Genomic DNA, 23,815 nt, shown 5'->3' with positions numbered 1-23,815 from the left:
TTTCCTATGGTGGGGGAGTCTAGGACCAGAGGACACAGACAGAGTGGATGAGGAGAGGATGTTTCCTATAGTGGGGAAGTCTAGGTCCAGAGGCCAGAGATAGAGTGGATGGGGAGAGGATGTTTCCTGTACTGGGGGAGTCTATGACCAGAGGCCACAGATAGAGTGGATGTGGAGAGGATGTTTCCTGTAGTGGGGGAGTCTCGGACCAGAGGACAGAGATTGAGCGGTTGAGTAGAGGATGTTTCCTATAGTGGGCGAGTCTGGGACCAGTGGACACAGATAGAGTGGATGTGGAGAGGATGTTTCGTATAGTGCGGGAGTCTAGAAGCAGAGGACACAGATAGTGTGTATGTGGAGAGGATGTTTCCTATACTGGGGGAGTCTGGGACCAGAGGACACAGATAGAGTGGATGTGGAGAGGATGTTTCCTATATTGGGGGAGTCTAGGACCAGAGGACACAGATAGAGTGGATGTGGAGAGGATGTTTCCTACAGTGGGGGAGTCTATGACCAGAGTGCACAGATAGAGTGGATGTGGAGAGGATGCTTCCTATATTGGGGGAGTCTGGGACCAGAGGACACAGATAGAGTGGATGTGGAGAGGATGTTTCCTATAGTGGTGGAATCTAGGACCAGAGGACACAGATAGAGTAGATGTGGAGAGGATGTTTCCTATAGTGGGGGAGTCCAGGACCAGAGGACACAGATAGAGTGGATGTGGAGAGGATGTTTCCTATGGTGGGGGAGTCTAGGACCAGAGGACACAGATAGAGTGGATGTGGAGAGGATGTTTCCTATGGTGGGGGAGTCTAGGACCAGAGGCCACAGACAGAGTGCATGAGGAGAGGATGTTTCCTATAGTGAGGGAGTCTAGGACCAGAGGACACAGATAGAGTGGATGTGGAGGGGATGTTTCCTATGTTGGGGGAGTCTAGGACCAAAGGACACAGATAGAGTGGATGTGGAGAGGATGTTTCCTATAGTGGGGGAGTCTAGGACCAGAGGACACAGATAGAGTGGATGTGGAGTGGATGTTTCCTATAGTGGGGGAGTCTGGGACCAGAGGACACAGCTAGAGTGGATGTGGAGAGGATGTTTCTTATAGTGAGGGAGTCTAGGGCCAGAGGACACAGATAGAGTGGATGTGGAGAGGATGTTTCCTATAGTGGGCGAGTCTGGGACCAGTGGACACAGATAGAGCGGATGTGGAGAGGATGTTTCGTATAGTGCGGGAGTCTAGAAGCAGAGGACACAGATAGAGTGGATGTGGGGAGGATGTTTCCTATACTGGGGGAGTCTGGGACCAGAGGACACAGATAGAGTGGATGTGGAGAGGATGGTTCCTATATTGGGGGAGTCTAGGACCAGAGGACACAGATAGAGTGGATGTGGAGAGGATGTTTCCTATAGTGGGTGAGTCTATGACCAGAGTGCACAGATAGAGTGGATGTGGAGAGGATGTTTCCTATATTGGGGGAGTCTGGGACCAGAGGACACAGATAGAGTGGATGTGGAGAGGATGTTTCCTATAGTGGTGGAATCTAGGACCAGAGGACACAGATAGTGTGGATGTGGAGAGGATGTTTCCTATAGTGGGGGAGTCCAGGACCAGAGGACACAGATAGAGTGGATGTGGAGAGGATGTTTCCTATGGTGGGGGAGGCTAGGACCAGAGGACACAGATAGAGTGGATGTGGAGAGGATGTTTCCTATGCTGGGGGAGTCTAGGACCAGAGGACACAGACAGAGTGCATGTGGAGAGGATGTTTCCTATGGTGGGGGAGTCTAGGACCAGAGGACAGAGACAGAGTGGATGAGGAGAGGATGTTTCCTATAGTGGGGAGTCTAGGACCAGAAGGCACAGATATTGTCGGTGTGGAGAGGATGTTTCCTACAGTGAGGGCTCCGGGACCAGAGGACACAGAGTGAGTGGATGTGGAGAGGATCTTTCCTGCAGTGGGTGAGTCTAGGACCAGAGCGCACAGAACGAGTGGATGTGGAGAGGATGTTTCCTATAGTGGGGGAGTCCAGGACCAGAGGACACAGACCGAGTGTATGTGCAGAGGATGTTTCCTATAGTTGGGGAGTCTAGGACCAGAGGACACAGATAGAGTGGATGTGGAGAGGATGTTTCCTATATTGGGGGAGTCTATGACCAGAGTGCACAGATAGAGTGGATGTGGAGAGGATGTTTCCTATATTGGGGGAGTCTAGGACCAGAGGACACAGATAGATTGGATGTGGAGAGGATGTTTCCTACAGTGAGGGAGTCTGGGACCAGAGGACACAGAGAGAGTGGATGTGGAGAGGATGTTTCCTATAGTGGGGGAGTCTAGGACCAGAGGAGACAGATAGAGTGGATGTGGAGAGGATGTTTCCTATAGTTGGGGAGTCTAGGAACAGAGGACACAGATAGAGTGGATGTGGAGAGGATATTTCCTATAGTGGTGGAATCTAGGACCAGAGGACACAGATAGAGTGGATGTGGAGAGGATGTTTCCTATGGTGGGGGAGTCTAGGACCAGAGGACACAGATAGAGTGGATGTGGAGAGGATGTTTCCTTTGGTGGGGGAGTCTAGGACCAGAGGCCAGAGATAGAGTGGATGTGGAGAGGATGTTTCCTGTAGTGGGGGAGTCTAGGACCAGAGGACACAGATACAGTGGATGTGGAGAGGATGTTTCCTATAGTGGGGGAGTCTAGGACCAGAGGACACAGACCGAGTGGATGTGGAGAGGATGTTTCCTATAGTGTGGGAGTCCCGGACCAGAGGACACAGACCGAGTGGATGTGCAGAGGATGTTTCCTATAGTGGGGGAGTCCAGGACGAGAGGACACAGATAGAGTGGTTGTGGAGAGGATGTTTCCTAAAGTGGGTGAGTCTAGGACCAGAGGACACAGATAGAGTGGATGTGGAGAGGATGTTTCCTTTGGTGTGGTAGTCTAGGACCAGAGGACACAGATAGAGTGGATGTGCAGAGGATGTTTCCTATAGTGGGGGAGTGCAGGACCAGAGGACACAGATAGAGTGGATGTGGAGAGGATGTTTCCTATGGTGGGGGAGTCTAGGACCAGAGGACACAGATAGAGTGGATGTGGAGAGGATGTTTCCTATGGTGGGGGAGTCTAGGACCAGAGGACACAGATAGAGTGGATATGGAGAGGATGTTTCCTATATTGGGGGAGTCTAGCACCAGAGGACACAGATAGAGTGGATGTGGAGAGGATGTTTCCTATATTGGGGGAGTCTATGACCAGAGTGCACAGATAGAGTGGATGTGGAGAGGATGTTTCCTATATTGGGGGAGTCTAGGACCAGAGGACACAGATAGATTGGATGTGGAGAGGATGTTTCCTACAGTGAGGGAGTCTGGGACCAGAGGACACAGAGAGAGTGGATGTGGAGAGGATGTTTCCTATAGTGGGGGAGTCTAGGACCAGAGGAGACAGATAGAGTGGATGTGGAGAGGATGTTTCCTATAGTTGGGGAGTCTAGGAACAGAGGACACAGATAGAGTGGATGTGGAGAGGATATTTCCTATAGTGGTGGAATCTAGGACCAGAGGACACAGATAGAGTGGATGTGGAGAGGATGTTTCCTATAGTGGGGGAGTCTAGGACCAGAGGACACAGATAGAGTGGATGTGGAGAGGATGTTTCCTATGGTGGGGGAGTCTAGGACCAGAGGACACAGATAGAGTGGATGTGGAGAGGATGTTTCCTATGGTGGGGGAGTCTAGGACCAGAGGACACAGACAGAGTGGATGAGGAGAGGATGTTTCCTATAGTGGGGAAGTCTAGGTCCAGAGGCCACAGATAGAGTGGATGTGGAGAGGATGTTTCCTGTAGTGGGGGAGTCTCGGACCAGAGGACACAGATTGAGCGGTTGAGTAGAGGATGTTTCCTATAGTGGGCGAGTCTGGGACCAGTGGACACAGATAGAGTGGATGTGGAGAGGATGTTTCGTATAGTGCGGGAGTCTAGAAGCAGAGGACACAGATAGTGTGTATGTGGAGAGGATGTTTCTTATACTGGGGGAGTCTGGGACCAGAGGACACAGATAGAGAGGATGTGGAGAGGATGTTTCCTATATTGGGGGAGTCTAGGACCAGAGGACACAGATAGAGTGGATGTGGAGAGGATGTTTCCTACAGTGGGGGAGTCTATGACCAGAGTGCACAGATAGAGTGGATGTGGAGAGGATGTTTCCTATATTGGGGAAGTCTGGGACCAGAGGACACAGATAGAGTGGATGTGGAGAGGATGTTTCCTATAGTGGTGGAATCTAGGACCAGAGGACACAGATAGAGTGGATGTGGAGAGGATGTTTCCTATAGTGGGGGAGTCCAGGACCAGAGGACACAGATAGAGTGGATGTGGAGAGGATGTTTCCTATGGTGGGGGAGTCTAGGACCAGAGGACACAGATAGAGTGGATGTGGAGAGGATGTTTCCTATGGTGGGGGAGTCTAGGACCAGAGGCCACAGACAGAGTGCATGAGGAGAGGATGTTTCCTATAGTGAGGGAGTCTAGGACCAGAGGACACAGATAGAGTGGATGTGGAGAGGATGTTTCCTATGTTGGGGGAGTCTAGGACCAAACGACACAGATAGAGTGGATGTGGAGAGGATGTTTCCTATAGTGGGGGAGTCTAGGACCAGAGGACACAGATTGAGTGGATGTGGAGTGGATGTTTCCTATAGTGGGGGAGTCTGGGAACCAGAGGACACAGCTAGAGTGGATGTGGAGAGGGATGTTTCCTATAGTGAGGGAGTCTAGGGCCAGAGGACACAGATAGAGTGGATGTGGAGAGGATGTTTCCTATAGTGGGGGAGATTGGACCAGAGGAGACAGATAGAGTGGATGTGGAGAGGATGTTTCCTATAGTGGGGGAGTCTATGACCAGAGTGCACAGATAGAGTGGATGTGCAGAGGATGTTTCCTATAGTGAGGGAGTCAGGATCATAGGACATAGATAGATTGGATGTGGAGAGGATGTTTCCTATATTGGGGGAGTCTATGACCAGAGTGCACAGATAGAGTGGATGTGGAGAGGATGTTTCCTATATTGGGGGAGTCTAGGACCAGAGGACACAGATAGATTGGATGTGGAGAGGATGTTTCCTACAGTGAGGGAGTCTGGGACCAGAGGACAGAGAGAGAGTGGAATGTGGAGAGGATGTTTCCTATAGTGGGGGAGTCTAGGACCAGAGTACACAGATAGAGTGGATGTGGAGAGGATGTTTCCTATAGTTGGGGAGTCTAGGAACAGAGGACACAGATAGAGTGGATGTGGAGAGGATGTTTCCTATAGTGGTGGAATCTAGGACCAGAGGACACAGATAGAGTGGATGTGGAGAGGATGTTTTCCTATAGTGGGGGAGTCTAGGACCAGAGGACACAGATAGAGTGGATGTGGAGAGGATGTTTCCTATGGTGGGGGAGTCTAGGACCAGAGGACACAGACAGAGTGGATGAGGAGAGGATGTTTCCTATAGTGGGGGAGTCTAGTTCCAGAGGCAGAGATAGAGTGGATGTGGAGAGGATGTTTCCTGTACTGGGGGAGTCTATGACAGAGGCCACAGATAGAGTGGATGTGGAGAGGATGTTTCCTGTAGTGGGGGGAGTCTCGGACCAGAGGACACAGATAGAGCGGTTGTGTAGAGGATGTTTCCTATAGTGGGCGAGTCTGGGACCAGTGGACACAGATAGAGTGGATGTGGAGGAGGGATGTTTCGTAGTGCGGGAGTCTAGAAGCAGAGGACACAGATAGAGTGGATGTGGAGAGGATGTTTCCTATACTGGGGGAGTCTGGGACCAGAGGACACAGATAGAGTGGATGTGGAGAGGATGGTTCCTATATTGGGGGAGTCTAGGACCAGAGGACACAGATAGAGTGGATGTGGAGAGGATGTTTCCTATAGTGGGGGAGTCTATGACCAGAGTGCACAGATAGAGTGGATGTGGAGAGGATGTTTCCTATATTGGGGGAGTCTGGGACCAGAGGACACAGATAGAGTGGATGTGGAGAGGATGTTTCCTATAGTGGTGGAATCTAGGACCAGAGGACACAGATAGAGTGGATGTGGAGAGGATGTTTCCTATAGTGGGGGAGTCCAGGACCAGAGGACACAGATAGAGTGGATGTGGAGAGGATGTTTCCTATGGTGGGGGAGTCTAGGACCAGAGGACACAGACAGAGTGCATGAGGAGAGGATGTTTCCTATAGTGGGTGAGTCTAGGACCAGAGGACACAGATAGAGTGGATGTGGAGAGGATGTTTCCTATAGTGCGGGAGTCTAGGACCAGAAGGCACAGATTTCGTGGATGTGGAGAGGATGTTTCCTATAGTGGGGGAGTCTAGGACCAGAGGACACAGATAGAGTGGATGTGGAGAGGATGTTTCCTATAGTGGGGGAGTCCAGGACCAGAGGACACAGATAGAGTGGATATGGAGAGGATGTTTCCTATATTGGGGGAGTCTAGCACCAGAGGACACAGATAGAGTAGATGTGGAGAGGATCTTTCCTATAGGGGGGGTGTCAAGGATCAGAGGACACAGGTAGAGTGGATGTGGAGAGGATGTTTCCTATATTGGGGGAGTCTGGGACCAGAGGACACAGATAGAGTGGATGTGGAGAGGATGTTTCCTATAGTGGTGGAATCTAGGACCAGAGGACACAGATAGAGTGGATGTGGAGAGGATGTTTCCTATAGTGGGGGAGTCCAGGACCAGAGGACACAGATAGAGTGGATGTGGAGAGGATGTTTCCTATGGTGGGGGAGTCTAGGACCAGAGGACACAGATAGAGTGGATGTGGAGAGGATGTTTCCTATGGTGGGGGAGTCTAGGACCAGAGGACACAGATAGAGTGGATGTGGAGAGGATGTTTCCTATGGTGGGGGAGTCTTGGACCAGAGGCCACAGACAGAGTGCATGAGGAGAGGATGTTTCCTATAGTGAGGGAGTCTAGGACCAGAGGACACAGATAGAGTGGATGTGGAGAGGATGTTTCCTATGTTGGGGGAGTCTAGGACCAAAGGACACAGATAGAGTGGATGTGGAGAGGATGTTTCCTATAGTGGGGGAGTCTAGGACCAGAGGACACAGATAGAGTGGATGTGGAGTGGATGTTTCCTATAGTGGGGGAGTCTGGGACCAGAGGACACAGCTAGAGTGGATGTGGAGAGGATGTTTCCTATAGTGAGGGAGTCTAGGGCCAGAGGACACAGATAGAGTGGATGTGGAGAGGATGTTTCCTATAGTGGGGTGTCTGGGACCAGAGGAGACAGATAGAGTGGATGTGGAGAGGATGTTTCCTATAGTGGGGGAGTCTATGACCAGAGTGCACAGATAGAGTGGATGTGCAGAGGATGTTTCCTATAGTGAGGGAGTCCAGGATCATAGGACATAGATAGATTGGATGTGGAGAGGATGTTTCCTATATTGGGGGAGTCTATGACCAGAGTGCACAGATAGAGTGGATGTGGAGAGGATGTTTCCTATATTGGGGGAGTCTGGGACCAGAGGACACTGATAGAGTGGATGTGGAGAGGATGGTTCCTATATTGGGGGAGTCTAGGACCAGAGGACACAGATAGAGTGGATGTGGAGAGGATGTTTCCTATAGTGGGGGAGTCTATGACCAGAGTGCACAGATAGAGTGGATGTGGAGAGGATGTTTCCTATATTGGGGGAGTCTGGGACCAGAGGACACAGATAGAGTGGATGTGGAGAGGATGTTTCCTATAGTGGTGGAATCTAGGACCAGAGGACACAGATAGAGTGGATGTGGAGAGGATGTTTCCTATAGTGGGGGAGTCCAGGACCAGAGGACACAGATAGAGTGGATGTGGAGAGGATGTTTCCTATGGTGGGGGAGTCTAGGACCAGAGGACACAGACAGAGTGCATGAGGAGAGGATGTTTCCTATAGTGGGGGAGTCTAGGACCAGAGGACACAGATAGAGTGGATGTGGAGAGGATGTTTCCTATAGTGCGGGAGTCTAGGACCAGAAGGCACAGATATCGTGGATGTGGAGAGGATGTTTCCTATAGTGGGGGAGTCTAGGACCAGAGGACACAGATAGAGTGGATGTGGAGAGGATGTTTCCTATAGTGGGGGAGTCCAGGACCAGAGGACACAGATAGAGTGGATATGGAGAGGATGTTTCCTATATTGGGGGAGTCTAGCACCAGAGGACACAGATAGAGTGGATGTGGAGAGGATCTTTCCTATAGGGGGGGTGTCGAGGATCAGAGGACACAGGTAGAGTGGATGTGGAGAGGATGTTTCCTATGTTGGGGGAGTCTAGGACCAAAGGACACAGATAGAGTGGATGTGGAGAGGATGTTTCCTATAGTGGGGGTGTCTAGGACCAGAGTACACAGATAGAGTGGATGTGGAGTGGATGTTTCCTATAGTGGGGGAGTCTGGGACCAGAGGACACAGATAGAGTGGATGTGGAGAGGATGTTTCCTATAGTGAGGGAGTCTAGGGCCAGAGGACACAGATAGAGTGGATGTGGAGAGGATCTTTCCTATAGTGGGGGAGTCTGGGACCAGAGGACATAGATAGATTGGATGTGGAGAGGATGTTTCCTATATTGGGGGAGTCTATGACCAGAGTGCACAGATAGAGTGGATGTGGAGAGGATGTTTCCTATATTGGGGGAGTCTAGGACCACAGATAGATTGGATGTGGAGAGGATGTTTCCTACAGTGAGGGAGTCTGGGACCAGAGGACACAGAGAGAGTGGATGTGGAGAGGATGTTTCCTATAGTGGGGGAGTCTAGGACCAGAGGACACAGATAGAGTGGATGTGGAGAGGATGTTTCCTATAGTTGGGGAGTCTAGGAACAGAGGACACAGATAGAGTGGATGTGGAGAGGATGTTTCCTATAGTGGTGGAATCTAGGACCAGAGGACACAGATAGAGTGGATGTGGAGAGGATGTTTCCTATAGTGGGGGAGTCTAGGACCAGAGGACACAGATAGAGTGGATGTGGAGAGGATGTTTCCTATGGTGGGGGAGTCTAGGACCAGAGGACACAGATAGAGTGGATGTGGAGAGGATGTTTCCTATGGTGGGGGAGTCTAGGACCAGAGGACACAGACAGAGTGGATGAGGAGAGGATGTTTCCTATAGTGGGGGAGTCTAGGTCCAGAGGCCAGAGATAGAGTGGATGTGGAGAGGATGTTTCCTGTAGTGGGGGAGTCTCGGACCAGAGGACACAGATAGAGCGGTTGTGTAGAGGATGTTTCCTATAGTGGGCGAGTCTGGGACCAGTGGACACAGATAGAGTGGATGTGGAGAGGATGTTTCGTATAGTGCGGGAGTCTAGAAGCAGAGGACACAGATAGAGTGGATGTGGAGAGGATGTTTCCTGTAGTGGGGGAGTCTGGGACCAGAGGACACAGATAGAGTGGATGTGGTGAGGTTGTTTCCTATAGTGGGGGAGTCTAGGACCAGAGGACCCAGATAGAGTGGATGTGGATAGGATGTTTCCTATAGTGGGGGAGTCTAGGACCAGAGGACACAGACCGAGTGGATGTGGAGAGGATGTTTCCTATAGTGTGGGAGTCCAGGACCAGAGGACACAGACCGAGTGGATGTGCAGAGGATATTTCCTATAGTGGGGGAGTCTAGGACCAGAGGCCAGAGATAGAGTGGATGTGGAGAGGATGTTTCCTGTACTGGGGGAGTCTGGGACCAGAGGACACAGATAGAGTGGATGTGGAGAGGATGTTTCCTATATTGGGGGAGTCTAGGACCAGAGGACACAGATAGAGTGGATGTGGAGAGGATGTTTCCTATAGTGGGGGAGTCTATGACCAGAGTGCACAGATAGAGTGGATGTGCAGAGGATGTTTCCTATATTGGGGGAGTCTGGGACCAGAGGACACAGAGAGAGTGGATGTGGAGAGGATGTTTCCTATAGTTGGGGAGTCTAGGAACTGAGGACACAGATAGAGTGGATGTGGAGAGGATGTTTCCTATAGTGGTGGAATCTAGGACCAGAGGACACAGATAGAGTGGATGTGGTGAGGTTGTTTCCTATAGTGGGGGAGTCTAGGACCAGAGGACACAGATAGAGTGGATGTGGAGAGGATGTTTCCTGTAGTGGGGGAGTCTGGGACCAGAGGACACAGATAGAGTGGATGTGGTGAGGTTGTTTCCTATAGTGGGGGAGTCTAGGACCAGAGGACACAGATAGAGTGGATGTGGAGAGGATGTTTCCTATAGTGGGGGAGTCTAACTGAGTCTAACCCGTATCAGAATCAGGTTTATCATCACTCACAAATGTTGTGAAGTTTGGGGTTTTTTTGTGGCAGCTGTACAGTGAAATACGTAAAACTACTACAGTACTGTGTACGAAAGTCTTAGGCACCCGAGCTATATACCATATATGTGCCTAAGACCTCTGCAGATGAAACGCCCCGGTTAAGATTTTTACTGCCATGCTGTAGGTATTTCACTTTGGCAGTTCTGTAAAACCGTCTGTACGGCTTTCAGCTTGTTTGTGTTTGAGCTGCGATAAGAAGCTTTGTTGTTTAACTGAGGAATGTGTTGTCAGCCAGTCAGGATAGTGGGATTGGGAGAAGTCTTTGGAGAACGCTGGGCTGAAGGTCTTTGTTGGCGGGAGCTGGGAGAAGGCTGAGGATGTTGCACAAGGTGCTCTGTCCAGAGATGCCTAGTAAAAGGGGATTTCAAGCAGTACTGGTTGTATACAGTCTATCTTATGTATTTATAATTATTGTGATTTTGTAGTATTCTGTTCTTTATCTTATTGTGTTTTTTGTGCTACATTGGATCTGGAGTAACAATGACTTTGTTCTCCTTTACACTGTGTACAGGAAATGACATTAACAATCTTGAATCCTGGAAGAGTTGGTCCAGGTTGTGGGGGTAATGATCACTGTTGGTCACCATCAAGTTAATCACGTCCTCAAACTGGGGCCACTCTAATGTGGGTCCTTCATAGAACTTAGAACACTACAGCACAGCACAGCACAGCCCTTCAGCCCACAATGTTGTGCTGCCTTATAACCTACTCTAAGATCAACCTAATCTTTCTCTCCTTCACTTACCTTATATTCTCCAATTTCCATACTAACACCTCCTCACCTTCTGACTCAAAATCAGAATCATATTTATTATCACTGACATACAATCATCATAATTTGCCGTGTCTTATGACATCATCATTATGTGCCATGACAAATTTTTCTACAGAACTGGTTTGCCATGGCTTTCTTCTGGGAAGTGTCTTTACAAGACGGATGATAACCCCAGCCATTATCAGAGATTGTCTGCCTGGCGTCAGTGGTCACATCACCAGGACTTGTGATCTGCACCGGCTGCTCGTACGACCATCCACCACCTGCTCCCATGGCTTCACGTGACCCTGATCAGGGGCTGAGCAGGGGCTACACCTTGCCCAAGGGTGACCTGCAGGCCAGTGGAGGGAAGGAGCGTCTCACACCTCCTTTGGTAGAGACACATCTCCACCCCAGCACCCAAGACATACTGTATGCTGTGAAATTTGTTGTTTTGAAGCAGTAGTACAGTGCAAGCCAGAGAAATAATGTGTTACAAAAAGACATAAATAGTGCCAAAGATGAATAACAAGGTCATGCTCATGAGTCCATGGATCATTCAGAAATCTAATGGTGAAGGAGTGGTTAGCGCAACGCTTCACAGCGCCAGCTGTTAGGTCGGAGCTCAATTCCCTCTGCTGCTTGAAAGGAGTTTGTACATTCTTCCCGTGACTGCGTGGGGCTCCCCTGGGTACTCTGATTTCCTCCCTCTCACCAGCCTAACTAATCACTATTGCTGCACACTTCGTGGCCCTGACTGGGTCTACAACTACCACCTCTCCTTACCTTCGCTTCACCTCCCCCAACCATCTCATCCGCTAACCTAGTCCAAGCCAAACTGCGCATCAGCCGCATAATGTACCAAAACAGCACGTTCCATTTAAGTCTAAAGCTATGCAACGTGTCATCAGTTCAAATTACCTCAGCAAAGTTTATTTCCTTTAAACCTCCAGAAGACCATAAGACATAGGAGCAGAATTAGGCCATTTGGCCCATCAAGTCTGCTCCACAATTCCATCATGGCTGATCCATCTCCCTCTCAATCCCATTCTCCTGCCTTCTCCCCGTAACCTTTGACTCATGACAAATCAAGAACCTATCAACCTCTGCCTTAAGTATACCCAATGACCTGGCCTGCACCTCCTCTTTGATCAGGTCACCCTACTGAAAAATTTCACATTTACTGAAATTTTCAGAGAAAAAGGGCAAGCAATTATACAGAACCTATCAAATTGTCAAGACAATCTATAGCTAATCTATAGCTATAGAATATTCTGAAAAATTGGTAAATCAGCTTATTACCAATACCAATAATAATAATCGATACCAACCAATATTACTGTCGCATACTGAGGTGCAGGTTCCTTAGGGTGGTCATAGCCAGGGGTGGTAATGGGGATAAGCTCCCAACGCTCCCAATGGCGTGCATCTCAAATAGCCTCTGACAACTAAGTCCAGCTCTTGGCCTTCAGGTGTGGTTTAGTTACTAAGCCCAGCGGAACCGTTTCTACTGACAGGAGAAGGGGCAAAGGCAATTTACTTTCTCTTTAAAATCAGTGGCTTCAGGCAGTTGGGGCTCATCAGCTGTGGTTGACAGCTCAGCTAGGAGAAGGAAAACTCTGATCCCAAACCTGCACTGCCTTGTGGCTATACTCACTCATGAGGAAGGCTTTGGGAGTAAACCCCGAGGAAAAAGTCTGGAGCTGGAGACCCTAAAGCAGCCCTATATTGAGTTCAACGCTGACTGGCAACTCCTGTGACGCTGCCGATACCAAACTGTATCGGTGTCTGCCGTTCCTTTTGGATTCATCAACCGTGTGGAGAGAGGGAGCCTGCTGCATGGGCAACAGCTTGCTCTCCATATCGTACTGCCCTGGCTTATATATCACATTGACAGCCGGGACGCAGCATCCATGGTTGACTAAATCAATGGAGGGGCCTCACTGAGGTACAGTGAAAAACTTGTTTTAAATGCTGTCTGCACAGATAAAATCATTAAAACAATCCACTGAGGTAGGTCAAGGGAAAACAATAAGAGAATGCAGAATAAAGTGTTGCAGTTACACAGAAAGTGCAGTGCAGGCAGACAATAAGGTGCAGTTACCTTGTAACGAGGTAGATTATGTGGTCAAGAGTCCATTCTATTGTGCCAAGGTACTGTTCAATAGGCTGTTCTTGAGCTTGGTGGTAAGTGCTTTCAATGTATTCTGAAGAGGGGAAGGGTGAATATCCAGGGTCAATGGGGTCTTTGATTATACTGGATGCTTTACCAAGACGGGAAGTGTAAAGCACGGAGTCCATAATGTGCTGAGCTGCACCCAGAACTCTCTGTGGGCTACTAGGATCGAGGATCAACTTTATACGTATTCGGAATTTGCTGTGGTGTGTTGGTCAAGGCACGATATGAAACAAAAAGCAACATCATTCAACAATTATAAAAAATAAAGAACTATATAGAAATAAAGTTAGAGGTTAAAGCACAGATATGGAATAAAATGTGCAAAAATACATAAATACCAGCATGGATTTAGTTATTTTATTTAACTGAGGTACAGTGCGGAATTCCAGCCGTGCTGCCCAGCAATCCCCTGATTAAATCCCAGCCTAATCACAGGACAATTTATAATGACCAATTAACCTACCACGCAGAACGTCTTTGCACTGTGAGAGGAAACCAGAACACCCAGAGGAAACCCACACGGTGACGGGGAAAACATGCAAACCCCTTACAGGCTGTGGCAAGAATTGAACCCTGGTCACCTGTAATGTAAAGCGTTGTGCTAACCACTACACTATTATGAACAGCATTTTGAAATGTGGTTTAAAGTGTTTACAGTGTAGTACAATGTCGGGGGTAATAGATAGAGGGGATTGGGTTGGTCTAACTAGAATGATCAGATTAAATACATGGGGGAAGCAATTTTTAAGATGGTGTGAAGTTTTTGCTTTAGCGCTTTCCAGAAGGAAGCTTTTGGAAAAGGCAGCTTGCAGGGTGGGTAGTGCTTCTTTGTCCTGGACATTTAAAAGACTTTTAGATATGCACATGAACAGGCAGGGAGTGAAGGAATTAGGTTAATTTGGCATCATGCTTGTAAAGACATTGTGGGCCAAAAAGCCAGTTCCTATGCTATACTTTTCTTTATTAAATACCAAGAAACCAAAGACACCCTGTTCAGTGATCTTGTCCTTTATCACTTCTATACCCACACCCCCTACCCAACTAACCAAGAAGGTGGGCAGCGTTTTATCTAAAACGGTGTTAGTTGAAGGAATAAGGGTATGGCTTATTTTCTAAACAAGGAGCAAATTCAAAAATCAGAGGTGCAAAGGGACTTGGAGGTCCTTGCACAGGATTCCCTAGAGGTTAACTTGCAGGTTGAGTGGGTGGTCAGGAAGCATTCAGTGCTGTGTTAGCATTCATTTCAGAGGGGACTAGAATAGGGGCCCCTCATCTAAGAAAGGTGCTGACATTGGAAGGGTCCAGAGGAAGTTCATGAGGATAATCCCAGGAATGAAAGGGTTAACATATGAGGAGCATTTGATGGTTCTGGGCCTGTACTCACTGGAGTTTAGAAGGAGGGGGTAGATCAACCGTGATCAAATGGCAGAGAAGACTCAATGGGCCAAAAAGCCTAATCCTGTTCCTATGTTTTTTGGTCTTTTGTTCTTAAAAGAAGCCATCCCTATCAATGTTGCACTCTCCCTGCAATGCACTGGGCTCTGAGCTCAAAGGAGAAGCCATGAAAGCAGAACGATCTTGGAGATAAGAGTACTTCCTGCTGACTCACAGCTAAGACTGGCAGAAACTAGCTCAAGCCTTTGATCATCACAGACTGAACCCTAATATGTGTGTAACAGCCACGGTAAATATATTGGATCATTTAGATCAGAGAACACTTTCTGAGAATACTTGCAAATGGGAATCGATTGCCAACCTGTGGTAAATTAGATGTGGGTATTAGGTTTCAGGTGGACAACATGAGTCCTCAGTGGATAAGAATCAATTAGCGTTCTTGTCTATCATTGCAGTCTGGTGGCAAATGGGCAGACTGCGGGAGGCAATGAGGATACCAAAAGTTTTTTCAGATATATGAAAATTAAAGAGAGAAGGAAGTGGATATTGGTCTGCTGGAAAATAATGCTGGAGAGGTAGTAATGGGGAACAAAGAAATGGCAGACAAACTTAATAAATATTTTGCTTCACTGTGGAAGACACCAGCAGTATGCCAGAAATTCAAGAGCAACAGGGAGCAGAAGTGAGTGTTGCTGTTATTACCAAGGAGAAAGTGGTTGGGAAGCTGAAAAGTATGAAGGTAGGTAGGTCACCTGGACCAAATGGACTACACCCCAGGGTTCTGAAAGAGGTAACTGAAGAGATTATGGAGGTATTAGTAATGATCTTTCAAGAATCAATAGGTTTTGGAATGGTTCCAGAGGACTAGAAAATTGTAAATGTCACTCCACTCTTTAAGATAGGAGGGAGGCAGAAGAAAGGAAATTACGGGGCTGTTAGCTTGTTTTCAATGGTTAGGAAGATGTTGGAGTCCATTATTAAGGATTTGTTTTTGGAGTACTTGGAGGAACATGATGAAATAGGCCAACGTCAGCAGGGTTTCCTTAAGGGGAAATCTTGCCTGACAAATCTGTTGGAATTAGTACTTAGTAACAAGATAGGAGTTCGTGGTATTACAGGAAAGATACTAGCATGGATAGAAGATTGCCTAATTGGAAAGAGGCAAAGAGCGGGAATAAAGGGGGTATGTTCTGGTTGGGTGCCAGTGACACAGGGGTGAGTATTCAGACCGCTTTTATTCACATTTCATGACAGAATTGATGGCTTTGTGGCCAAGTTTGCAGACAGTACAAAGCTAGGTGGAGGAGCAGGTAGTGTTGAGAAAGAGGGAGTCTGCAAAAGAACTTAGGTAGATTGGGAGAATGAGCAAAGAAGTGGCAGATGGAATATAGTGTAGGGATGTGTACGGTCATGTGCTTTAGAAGAATGAATAAATATTTTCTAAACAGTGAGAAAATTCAAAAGTCAGAGGTGCAGGACTAAGTTAACCCTAAAGATTAACTTGCAGGCTGAGTCAGTGGGTAAAGAAGACAAAAATAATGTTGGCATTCATTTCAAATATAAAAGCAAGGATGTGATGCTGAGGCTTCACAACTCATTGATCAGATCGCAGTTGGAGTATTGTGAGTACTTTTGGGCCCCTTATCTCAGAAGAGATCTGCTGGCATTGATTGTGTGTGTGCAAGATCTGAACTTAATGCTTAAATTGAAATGAATTGGTCAGATCACATTCAGAGTATTGGGAGCAGTTTTGGGCCCCATATCTGAGAAAGATGTGCTGGCATTGGGAAGGGTCCAGTGGATCATGGGAATGAAAGGGTTAAGGTTTGAGGAGTGTTGCATGAACTCCTCTGGATACTTTCCAATGCCAGCACATCTTTTCGGAAATATGTGCCCCGAAACTGCTCACTACACTCCAAGCGCAGTCTAACCAATATCTTATACAACCTCAGCATTATATTCCTGCTCTTATATCCTAATCATCTCGAAATGAATGCTAACATTGCATTTAGCTCCCTTACCACTGTCTCAATCTGCAAGTTAACCGTTAGGGAATCCTGCACTGTAAAAAATTACCTCTAATACCTCCCCCTAAACTTTACTATAATTCCTCTCCTCATATTAGTTTCTTGCACCCTGGGACAAAGTCTTTGACTGTCCACTCGATTCATGTCCCTTATCATCGTGTACACCTCTATTAAGTCACCTCTCATCCTTCTCTGCTTCAGAGAGAAATCCCCTAGTTCACTCAACCTATCCTCTAAGACATGCTTTTTAATCCAGGCAGCGTCCTGGCAGATCTCCTCTGCACCCTCTAAAACATCCACGATCTTAGATCAGAAACATGGTAGTGAATGTAATGCTTTACAGTGCCAGTGAAGGAGGCTCAATTCCTGCTGCTGCCTGTAAGGAACTTGTATGTTCTCCCCGTGACCATGTGGGTTTCCTTCAAGTACTCTGGTTTCCTCCCACAATTCAAAGACGTGAAGGGCAGCAGGTTAATTGATCACGTGGATGTAATTAGTCAGCACAGGCTCGTTGGGGCAGATAACCGTGCTGTATCTCTAAATTTAAAAAATAAAGGTCTCATCAGAGACATGACTCCCTGACATTACAGCATCTAGTCACTAATTCCACAGGCAAACACGAGGGAATCTGCAGACGCTGGAAATTCAAGCAACACACACAAAATGCTGGTGGAACACAGCAGGCCAGGCAGCACCTATGGGGAGAAGCACTGTCGACGTTTCGGGCCGAGACCCTTCGTCAGGACTAACTGAAAGGAAAGGTAGTAAGAGATTTGAAAGTAGGAGGGGGAGTGGGAAATGCGAAATGATAGGAGAAGACCGGAGGAGGTGGGGTGAAGCTGAGAGCAAGTTCTCCTATCATTTCGTATTTTCCCCTCCCCCTCCTACTTTCAAATCTCATACTATCTTTCCTTTCCGTTAGTCCTGACGAAGGGTCTCGGCCCGAAACGTCGGCAGCGCTTCTCCCTATAGATGCTGCCTGCACTAATTTCACAGCCTGGGTTATGTATTAAATCTGTGGATGTATAAATTACTTTTATAAGCATAAAATATAACACATATGCAGTTCTTACTTTGAGACTCTGGCTTGCTTGATTATATCATATTTAACCTATCTGAACATTTCATTAGGCTCCAGCCTTTAACACATCCTCATTCCATATGAGAGTGACCCAGATCTGTAATTACATTGCAGCCCTGAAACAAAATATCATATTGTCTGTTCTATATATAACCAATCCAAAATATCCCATGTTGATTATAGCCTAGAAAATTTTAAGATATCTGCTACTAATTTTATCTATCTATAAATCCTTCTAATGGCTTTCAATCTATGCATACAGGTCAATTGGATAGCACAATTTTTAAATACTTCTCTCTCTCCCCCCTCTCCCCCTCTCCCTTTCTTTCCACTTACAGGTCCAACCCCATCTTGAGCCTCTTAATGATCTTACACCTCTCACAGTACAGCTACATCACTCCCACATTTTGTCCTACAGTATCTTTGAAGATAAAGATTATCTTTATTTGTCATATATTCAGTGTCTATAGTAAATACTCACCCCCCTTGGAAGTTTTCATGTTTTAATGTTTTGCAACATTGAATCACAATGGATTTAATTTCACTTTTTTAACACTGATCAACAGAAAAGACTCTTTTGTGTCAAAGTGAAAACAAATTTCTACTGATTGGTCTAAAGTTATTATAATTATTAAACACAAAATAATTGATTGCATAAGTATTCACCCCTTCAAGTCAGTATTTAGGAGATGCACGTTTGGCAGCAATTACAGCCTTGAGTCTGTGTGGATAGGTCTCTATCAGATTTGCACATCTGGACACTGCAATTTTTCCCCATTCTTCTTTACAAAACTGCTCAAGCTCTGTCAGATTGCATGGGGATTGTGAGTGAACAGCCCTTTTCAAGTCCAGCCACAAATTCTCAGTTGGATTGAGGTCTGGACTCTGACTTGGCCGCTCCAGGACATTAACTTTGTTGTTTTTAAGTCATTCCTGTGTAGCTTTGGTTTTATGCTTGGGATCATTATCTTTCTGGAAAACTAATCTTCTCCCAAATCACAGTTCTCATGCATCATCCTCCAGGATTTCCCTGTATTTTGCTGCATTCACCTTCACAAGCCTTCCAGGGAAGCATCCCCACAGCTTGATGCAGCCACCACCAGGCTTCACAGTAGGGATGGTGTGTTTTTGATTGTGTGCAAGGTTTGGCCTATGCCAAACATAGTGTTTAGTCTGATGGACAAAAAGCTCAATTTTGGTTTCATCAGACCATTGAACCTTCTTCCAGCTGACTTCAGAGTCTCCAACATGCTTTCCAGCAAACTCTAGCTGAGATTTCATGTGAGTTTTTTTCAACAGAGGCTTTCTCTTTGCCACTCTCCCATAAAGCTGTGACTGGTGAAACACCCGGGCAACAGTTATTGTATGTGCAGAGTCTCTCCCATCTCAGCCACTGAAGCTTGTAACTCCTCCAGAGTTGTCAGAGGTCTCTTGGTGGCCTCTCTCGCTCCTCCCCTTCTTGCACGGTCACTCTGTTTTTGAGGACAGCCTGCTCTAGGCAGATTTACAGCTGTGCCATATTCTTTCCATTTCTTGATGATTGACTGAACTGTATGTACTTCAAGGGATATTCAGTGACTTGGAAATTTTCTTGTATCTGTCTCCTGATTTGTGCTTTTCAATAACCTTTTTACAGTTGCTTGGACTGTTCTTTTGTCTTCACGGTGTAGTTTTTGTCAGGATACTGATTCACCAGCAGTCGGACCTTCCAGATACAGGTGTATTTTTACTATAATCAATTGAAACACCTTGATTGCACATGGTGATCTCCATTTAACTAATTACATGACTTCTAAAACCAATTAGTGTGTCATATAAAAGGGGGTGAATACTTAAGCAAAAATTATTTTGTTTTTTATATTTGTAATCAATTTAGATCACTTTGTAGAGATCTGTTTTCACTTTGACACGAAAGAGTCTAGTTCTGTTGATCAGTGTCAAAAGGATCCAAATTAAATGTTGTAAAACAATAAAACAAGAAAACTTCCAAGGGGGGATGAATACTTTTTAAGGGTCTGTACGTCAAAACATTGAGAATGTGTCATTTGCATCAACTACCAGCACACCCCAAAGATGTTCTGGGCAGCTTGCCACATTTCCAGCACCAACATAGCATGCCCATAATATACGAAACCTACGCCACAGGATACTGTCTGGATTGGAGAGCATATCTTGTGAGGATTGGCAAAATGAGATAGGGCTTTTATTGTCTTGGTACATTTTTCTTAAGTAAATTCTCATTAGGTTCACAAAAATGTTTCTGAGATTGAAAGGCTTATCATATGAGGAGCATTTGATGGCTCTGGGCCTGTACTCACTGGAATTCAGAAGAATGAGGGGGGATCTCATTGAAGCATATTGAAGATTGAAAGGCTTCGGTAATGTGGAGAGGTTGATTACTACGGTGGGAGAGTCTAGGACCAGAAACCTTGCCAAGAGTGGTAGTAGAGGAAGATATGTTAGGGGTATTTAAGAGACTCTTAGATGAGCACGTGGATGATAGAAAAATTGAGAGCCATGTAAGAGGGAAGGATTAGATTGATGTTGGAATAGGTAAAAGATTGGCCCGAACTTGTGGGCTGAAGAGCCTGTACTGCGCTGTATCTAAATTCTATTATATACTTGGCCAATGGTCATTTTTGTTTGGGATTTGGGAGCAGGGAAAAGCTCAATATTTGGTGAAAAACACTTAACTCTTAAGTGTTAAGAGTTAACTTCCGAGTCAGGAAATGTAAAACTTGCCTTTTCTTTCTGCAGAGAATCAGAACATCTGGACTCCTTCTGTTGGAGACAATCCTTGGAGGATCTATCCTGCTTCACTTTCCTGTAAGTACCCAAGAAAATACCTGTTCATGAATCCAAAACTGTGAAAATAAACTAACCAGCTTTGCTGGTCCTGCCCCTTCTCATTCACCACCTCAGTCATTAGGCAGAATCTATTCCCCCATCCCTGAATATCCCCTCTTCATTAAATATTTAAAAAGAATCAAAGATTTGAAATACATTTATTATCAAAGTATGTTTGCAGTATACAACCTTGAGATTCATCTTCCCACAGACAGCCCCCAAACAAAGAAACCCCATGGATCCCGTTCAAAGAAAAACATCAATCATCCAACGCGCAATGAAAAAGCAAATTGTACAAACGACAAAAAAAGAGTGAAAAACACACAGAACATAAAACATCAAATGACAGAGTCCTTGAAACAGTCCAGGGACATACGGTTTAGTTCAGTTCAGTTCAATTTTTCATTGACTGCGGGCCACAGAGTCAGTCTGCCCCGATCAAAATTGCACAAAATAGCAATAAAAAGGAGTAACTGGAAACCATAAACACATCATAGCATGATCTATAGAGTCCGATCCACAAACTGCGTCGATTAAGCCTTGTCTAAGACCAAATTTCCAGCACCATCCTTCGGCTGCTGTGAGTGACAGGCCACAAGAGATTGGTCAAATGCCTGCAGCAGTTAGTGACCCTGAACTGGTTTGCCATCGCCTTTTTCTGGGCAGCATCTTTACAAGGTGGGTGACCCCCAGCCATTATCAATACTCTTCAGAGATTGTCTGCCTGGCGTCAGTGGTCGCATCACCAGGACTTGTGATCTGCACCGGCTGCTCGCACGACCATCCACCACCTGCTCCCATGGCTTCACGTGACCCTGATCCGGGGATAAGCAGGTGCTGCACCTTGCCAGAGGGTGACCTGTAGGCTAGCGGAGGGAAAGAGTGCCTTACACCTCCTTTGGTAGAGACGTATCTCCACCTCACCACCCCTATTCTGTCTTAAGTGGGTTTTAAGCATCTTCAAACTTTTTCACCTCCTCTTTCACAAGAGGAAATATCCTCACACATCCACCCTGTCAAAAGCCCTCAGTACCTTACATACTTTAATTAATTTCAATCTCATTCTTCCAAATTCCAGTAGATACAACACACACAAAATGCTGGAAGAACTCAACAGATCAGGAAAGGCATATATGTAAAGGAATAAAGAGTTGCTATTTCGGACCGAGACCCTTTGCCCTGATGAAGGGTCTCAGCCCAAAATGCCAACTCTTTATTCTTCTCCACAGATGTTGGCTGATTTCTTGATTTCCTCCAGCATTTTGTGCACATTGTAAATCTGCCCAATCAGATTCCCACCCACCCACTTCACCACACCCCAGTCTGAATGCAGCACATCTTATCTCACAACCTAACCTTGCATCTGCAAACCTTTGGACAACTGGTCCCAATCCGCTTAGAACCTTTATCAAAGTACATATATGTCACCATGTACTACCCCGAGATTCATTTTCTTGTGGACATAATAAATCTATCAAATAATAACCATAACGGTAACAATGAAGGAGTGCCCAACTAGGGTGTTCAATCAGAGCGCAGAAGACAACAAACTGCAAATACAAAATGAAGTTATCCCCTCTGGTTCAAGAGTCTGATGATTGAGAGGTATTAATTGTTCCTGAACCTGGTGGTGTGAGTCTTGAGGCTCCTGTACCTTCTTCCTGATGGCAGCAGAAAGAAGAGAGCACGTCCTGGGTGGTGGGGGTCACTGATGATGGATGCTGCTTTCTTGCGACAGTGTTTCATGTAGATGTGCTCAAAGGTTGGGAGGGATATTCCATTCAAGGGCTATGGTGTTTTCGTACCAGGCTGTGATGCAGCCAGTCAATATCTCTCTGCTACATGTCTATAGAAGTCTGTCGAAGTTTTAGATGTCATGCTGAATCTCTCAAAACATTTTATCAATGTGGATGTAAGTGCTGCTGGGCAATAATCACCATGCTCTTCTTGGGCACCGTTATCACTGAAGCCTGCTGTAAGCAGGTGGGGACCACACACTGCCAAAGCAAGAGGTTAAGGATCTCAGTGAAAACACCAGCCAGTTGATAGAAGGAGAAAACATAACCCAGCATGCCGGCTCTTCGGTAGATCTTTCTGAGAGCTGCTGCCCAGCTGTTCAAAGCCTACAACCCTGCAAGTATCTGATCCCCATAGCCTGTGCAAACAAAAAGTCATGCACTGCCTTTTTATATTACAAAGATGACCACACTTCATTGGCTGAGAACTTCATTGTCACTGTCTTCATTTTGTCTATGTATATTTCATGCCAATTTAAGTTTTGTCATGGTTCCAACTGAACAGTAGCAGGCATCCAAGTTTCTGCACTCCAATTCTCCAGAGTATGAATATCTGCTGCTGTCCCTTTAAGACTCAGACTGCCAATTATTGCCTGTCACATTCCTTCATGGAAAGTTTGTACTTAAAGGCCTTGGGCTGAGCCCTCAGTGCCCAATCATAAAAGTTCCATTTGTTGTGCTACTGTTTGTCATTTGTGTTGTCTTGTTTATTTGGAGTCTGAGTTAATTTTGGACCTTTCTCTGCATTTGTGTTCACCACTATCCATAGTTCTCTCATTACAACTTTATGTTAAGTTATGTTTATCATGTTTGAAGTGGAGAGGCTTGAGAGTTCCTGAGATCCTGTCTGGAGCTTAGCTGCTGACAGGGTCATCCATGGTGGTAAGGTCAAGTGGTAGGGTCCAGATAAAGTGTGATCCAATATCTATATACTAGTAGCACTTACGTTCACAGTGATAAAGTGTTTTGAGAGATTGGTGATGAAATATATCAATCTTCCCTGAGGAGTGACCTCAATCCACTCCAATTTGCCTACTGGAGCAACAGATCCACAGTAGATACCAATCTCATTGGCTTTTCACTCATCCTGGAACATCTGGACAGCAAAGATGCATATATCAGGGTGCTCTGTATCAATTAAAGCTCTGCACTCAACATTATCATCTCCTCAAAACTAATCAATAAGTTCCTAGACCTAGGTGTCAATACCTCCTTGTGTATTTGGATCCCGGATTTCCTCACTTGCAGACCCCAGTCAGTTCAGATTGGCAACATCTCACCATCTCCATCAGCACAGGTGCAGCACAAGCTTGTGAGATTATCCCCCCTGCTCTGCTCTGCTCACTTCATGCTTATGACTGTGTGGCTAAGTACAGCTCCCATGCTA

The 23,815-nt window shown here is 46.3% G+C and overlaps 1 protein-coding gene across 1 annotated transcript in view; it reads left to right on the top strand.

The window, feature by feature from the left end:
• Positions 1-23,815, top strand: part of LOC132385595 (probable G-protein coupled receptor 158) — a 348,836-nt gene that overhangs the window by 242,402 nt on the left and 82,619 nt on the right. Inside the window, exon 5 of the mRNA XM_059957771.1 lies at positions 20,543-20,611. Within this exon, the coding sequence (XP_059813754.1) occupies positions 20,543-20,611 (69 nt within the window). The remainder of the gene's footprint in view (positions 1-20,542; positions 20,612-23,815) is intronic.

The sequence above is a fragment of the Hypanus sabinus genome, assembly GCF_030144855.1.
Source record: "Hypanus sabinus isolate sHypSab1 chromosome X1 unlocalized genomic scaffold, sHypSab1.hap1 SUPER_X1_unloc_13, whole genome shotgun sequence".
NCBI lineage: Eukaryota > Metazoa > Chordata > Chondrichthyes > Myliobatiformes > Dasyatidae > Hypanus > Hypanus sabinus.
Note: the sequence above shows the minus strand (reverse complement) of the source record. Positions and strands in the feature narration are given on the sequence as shown.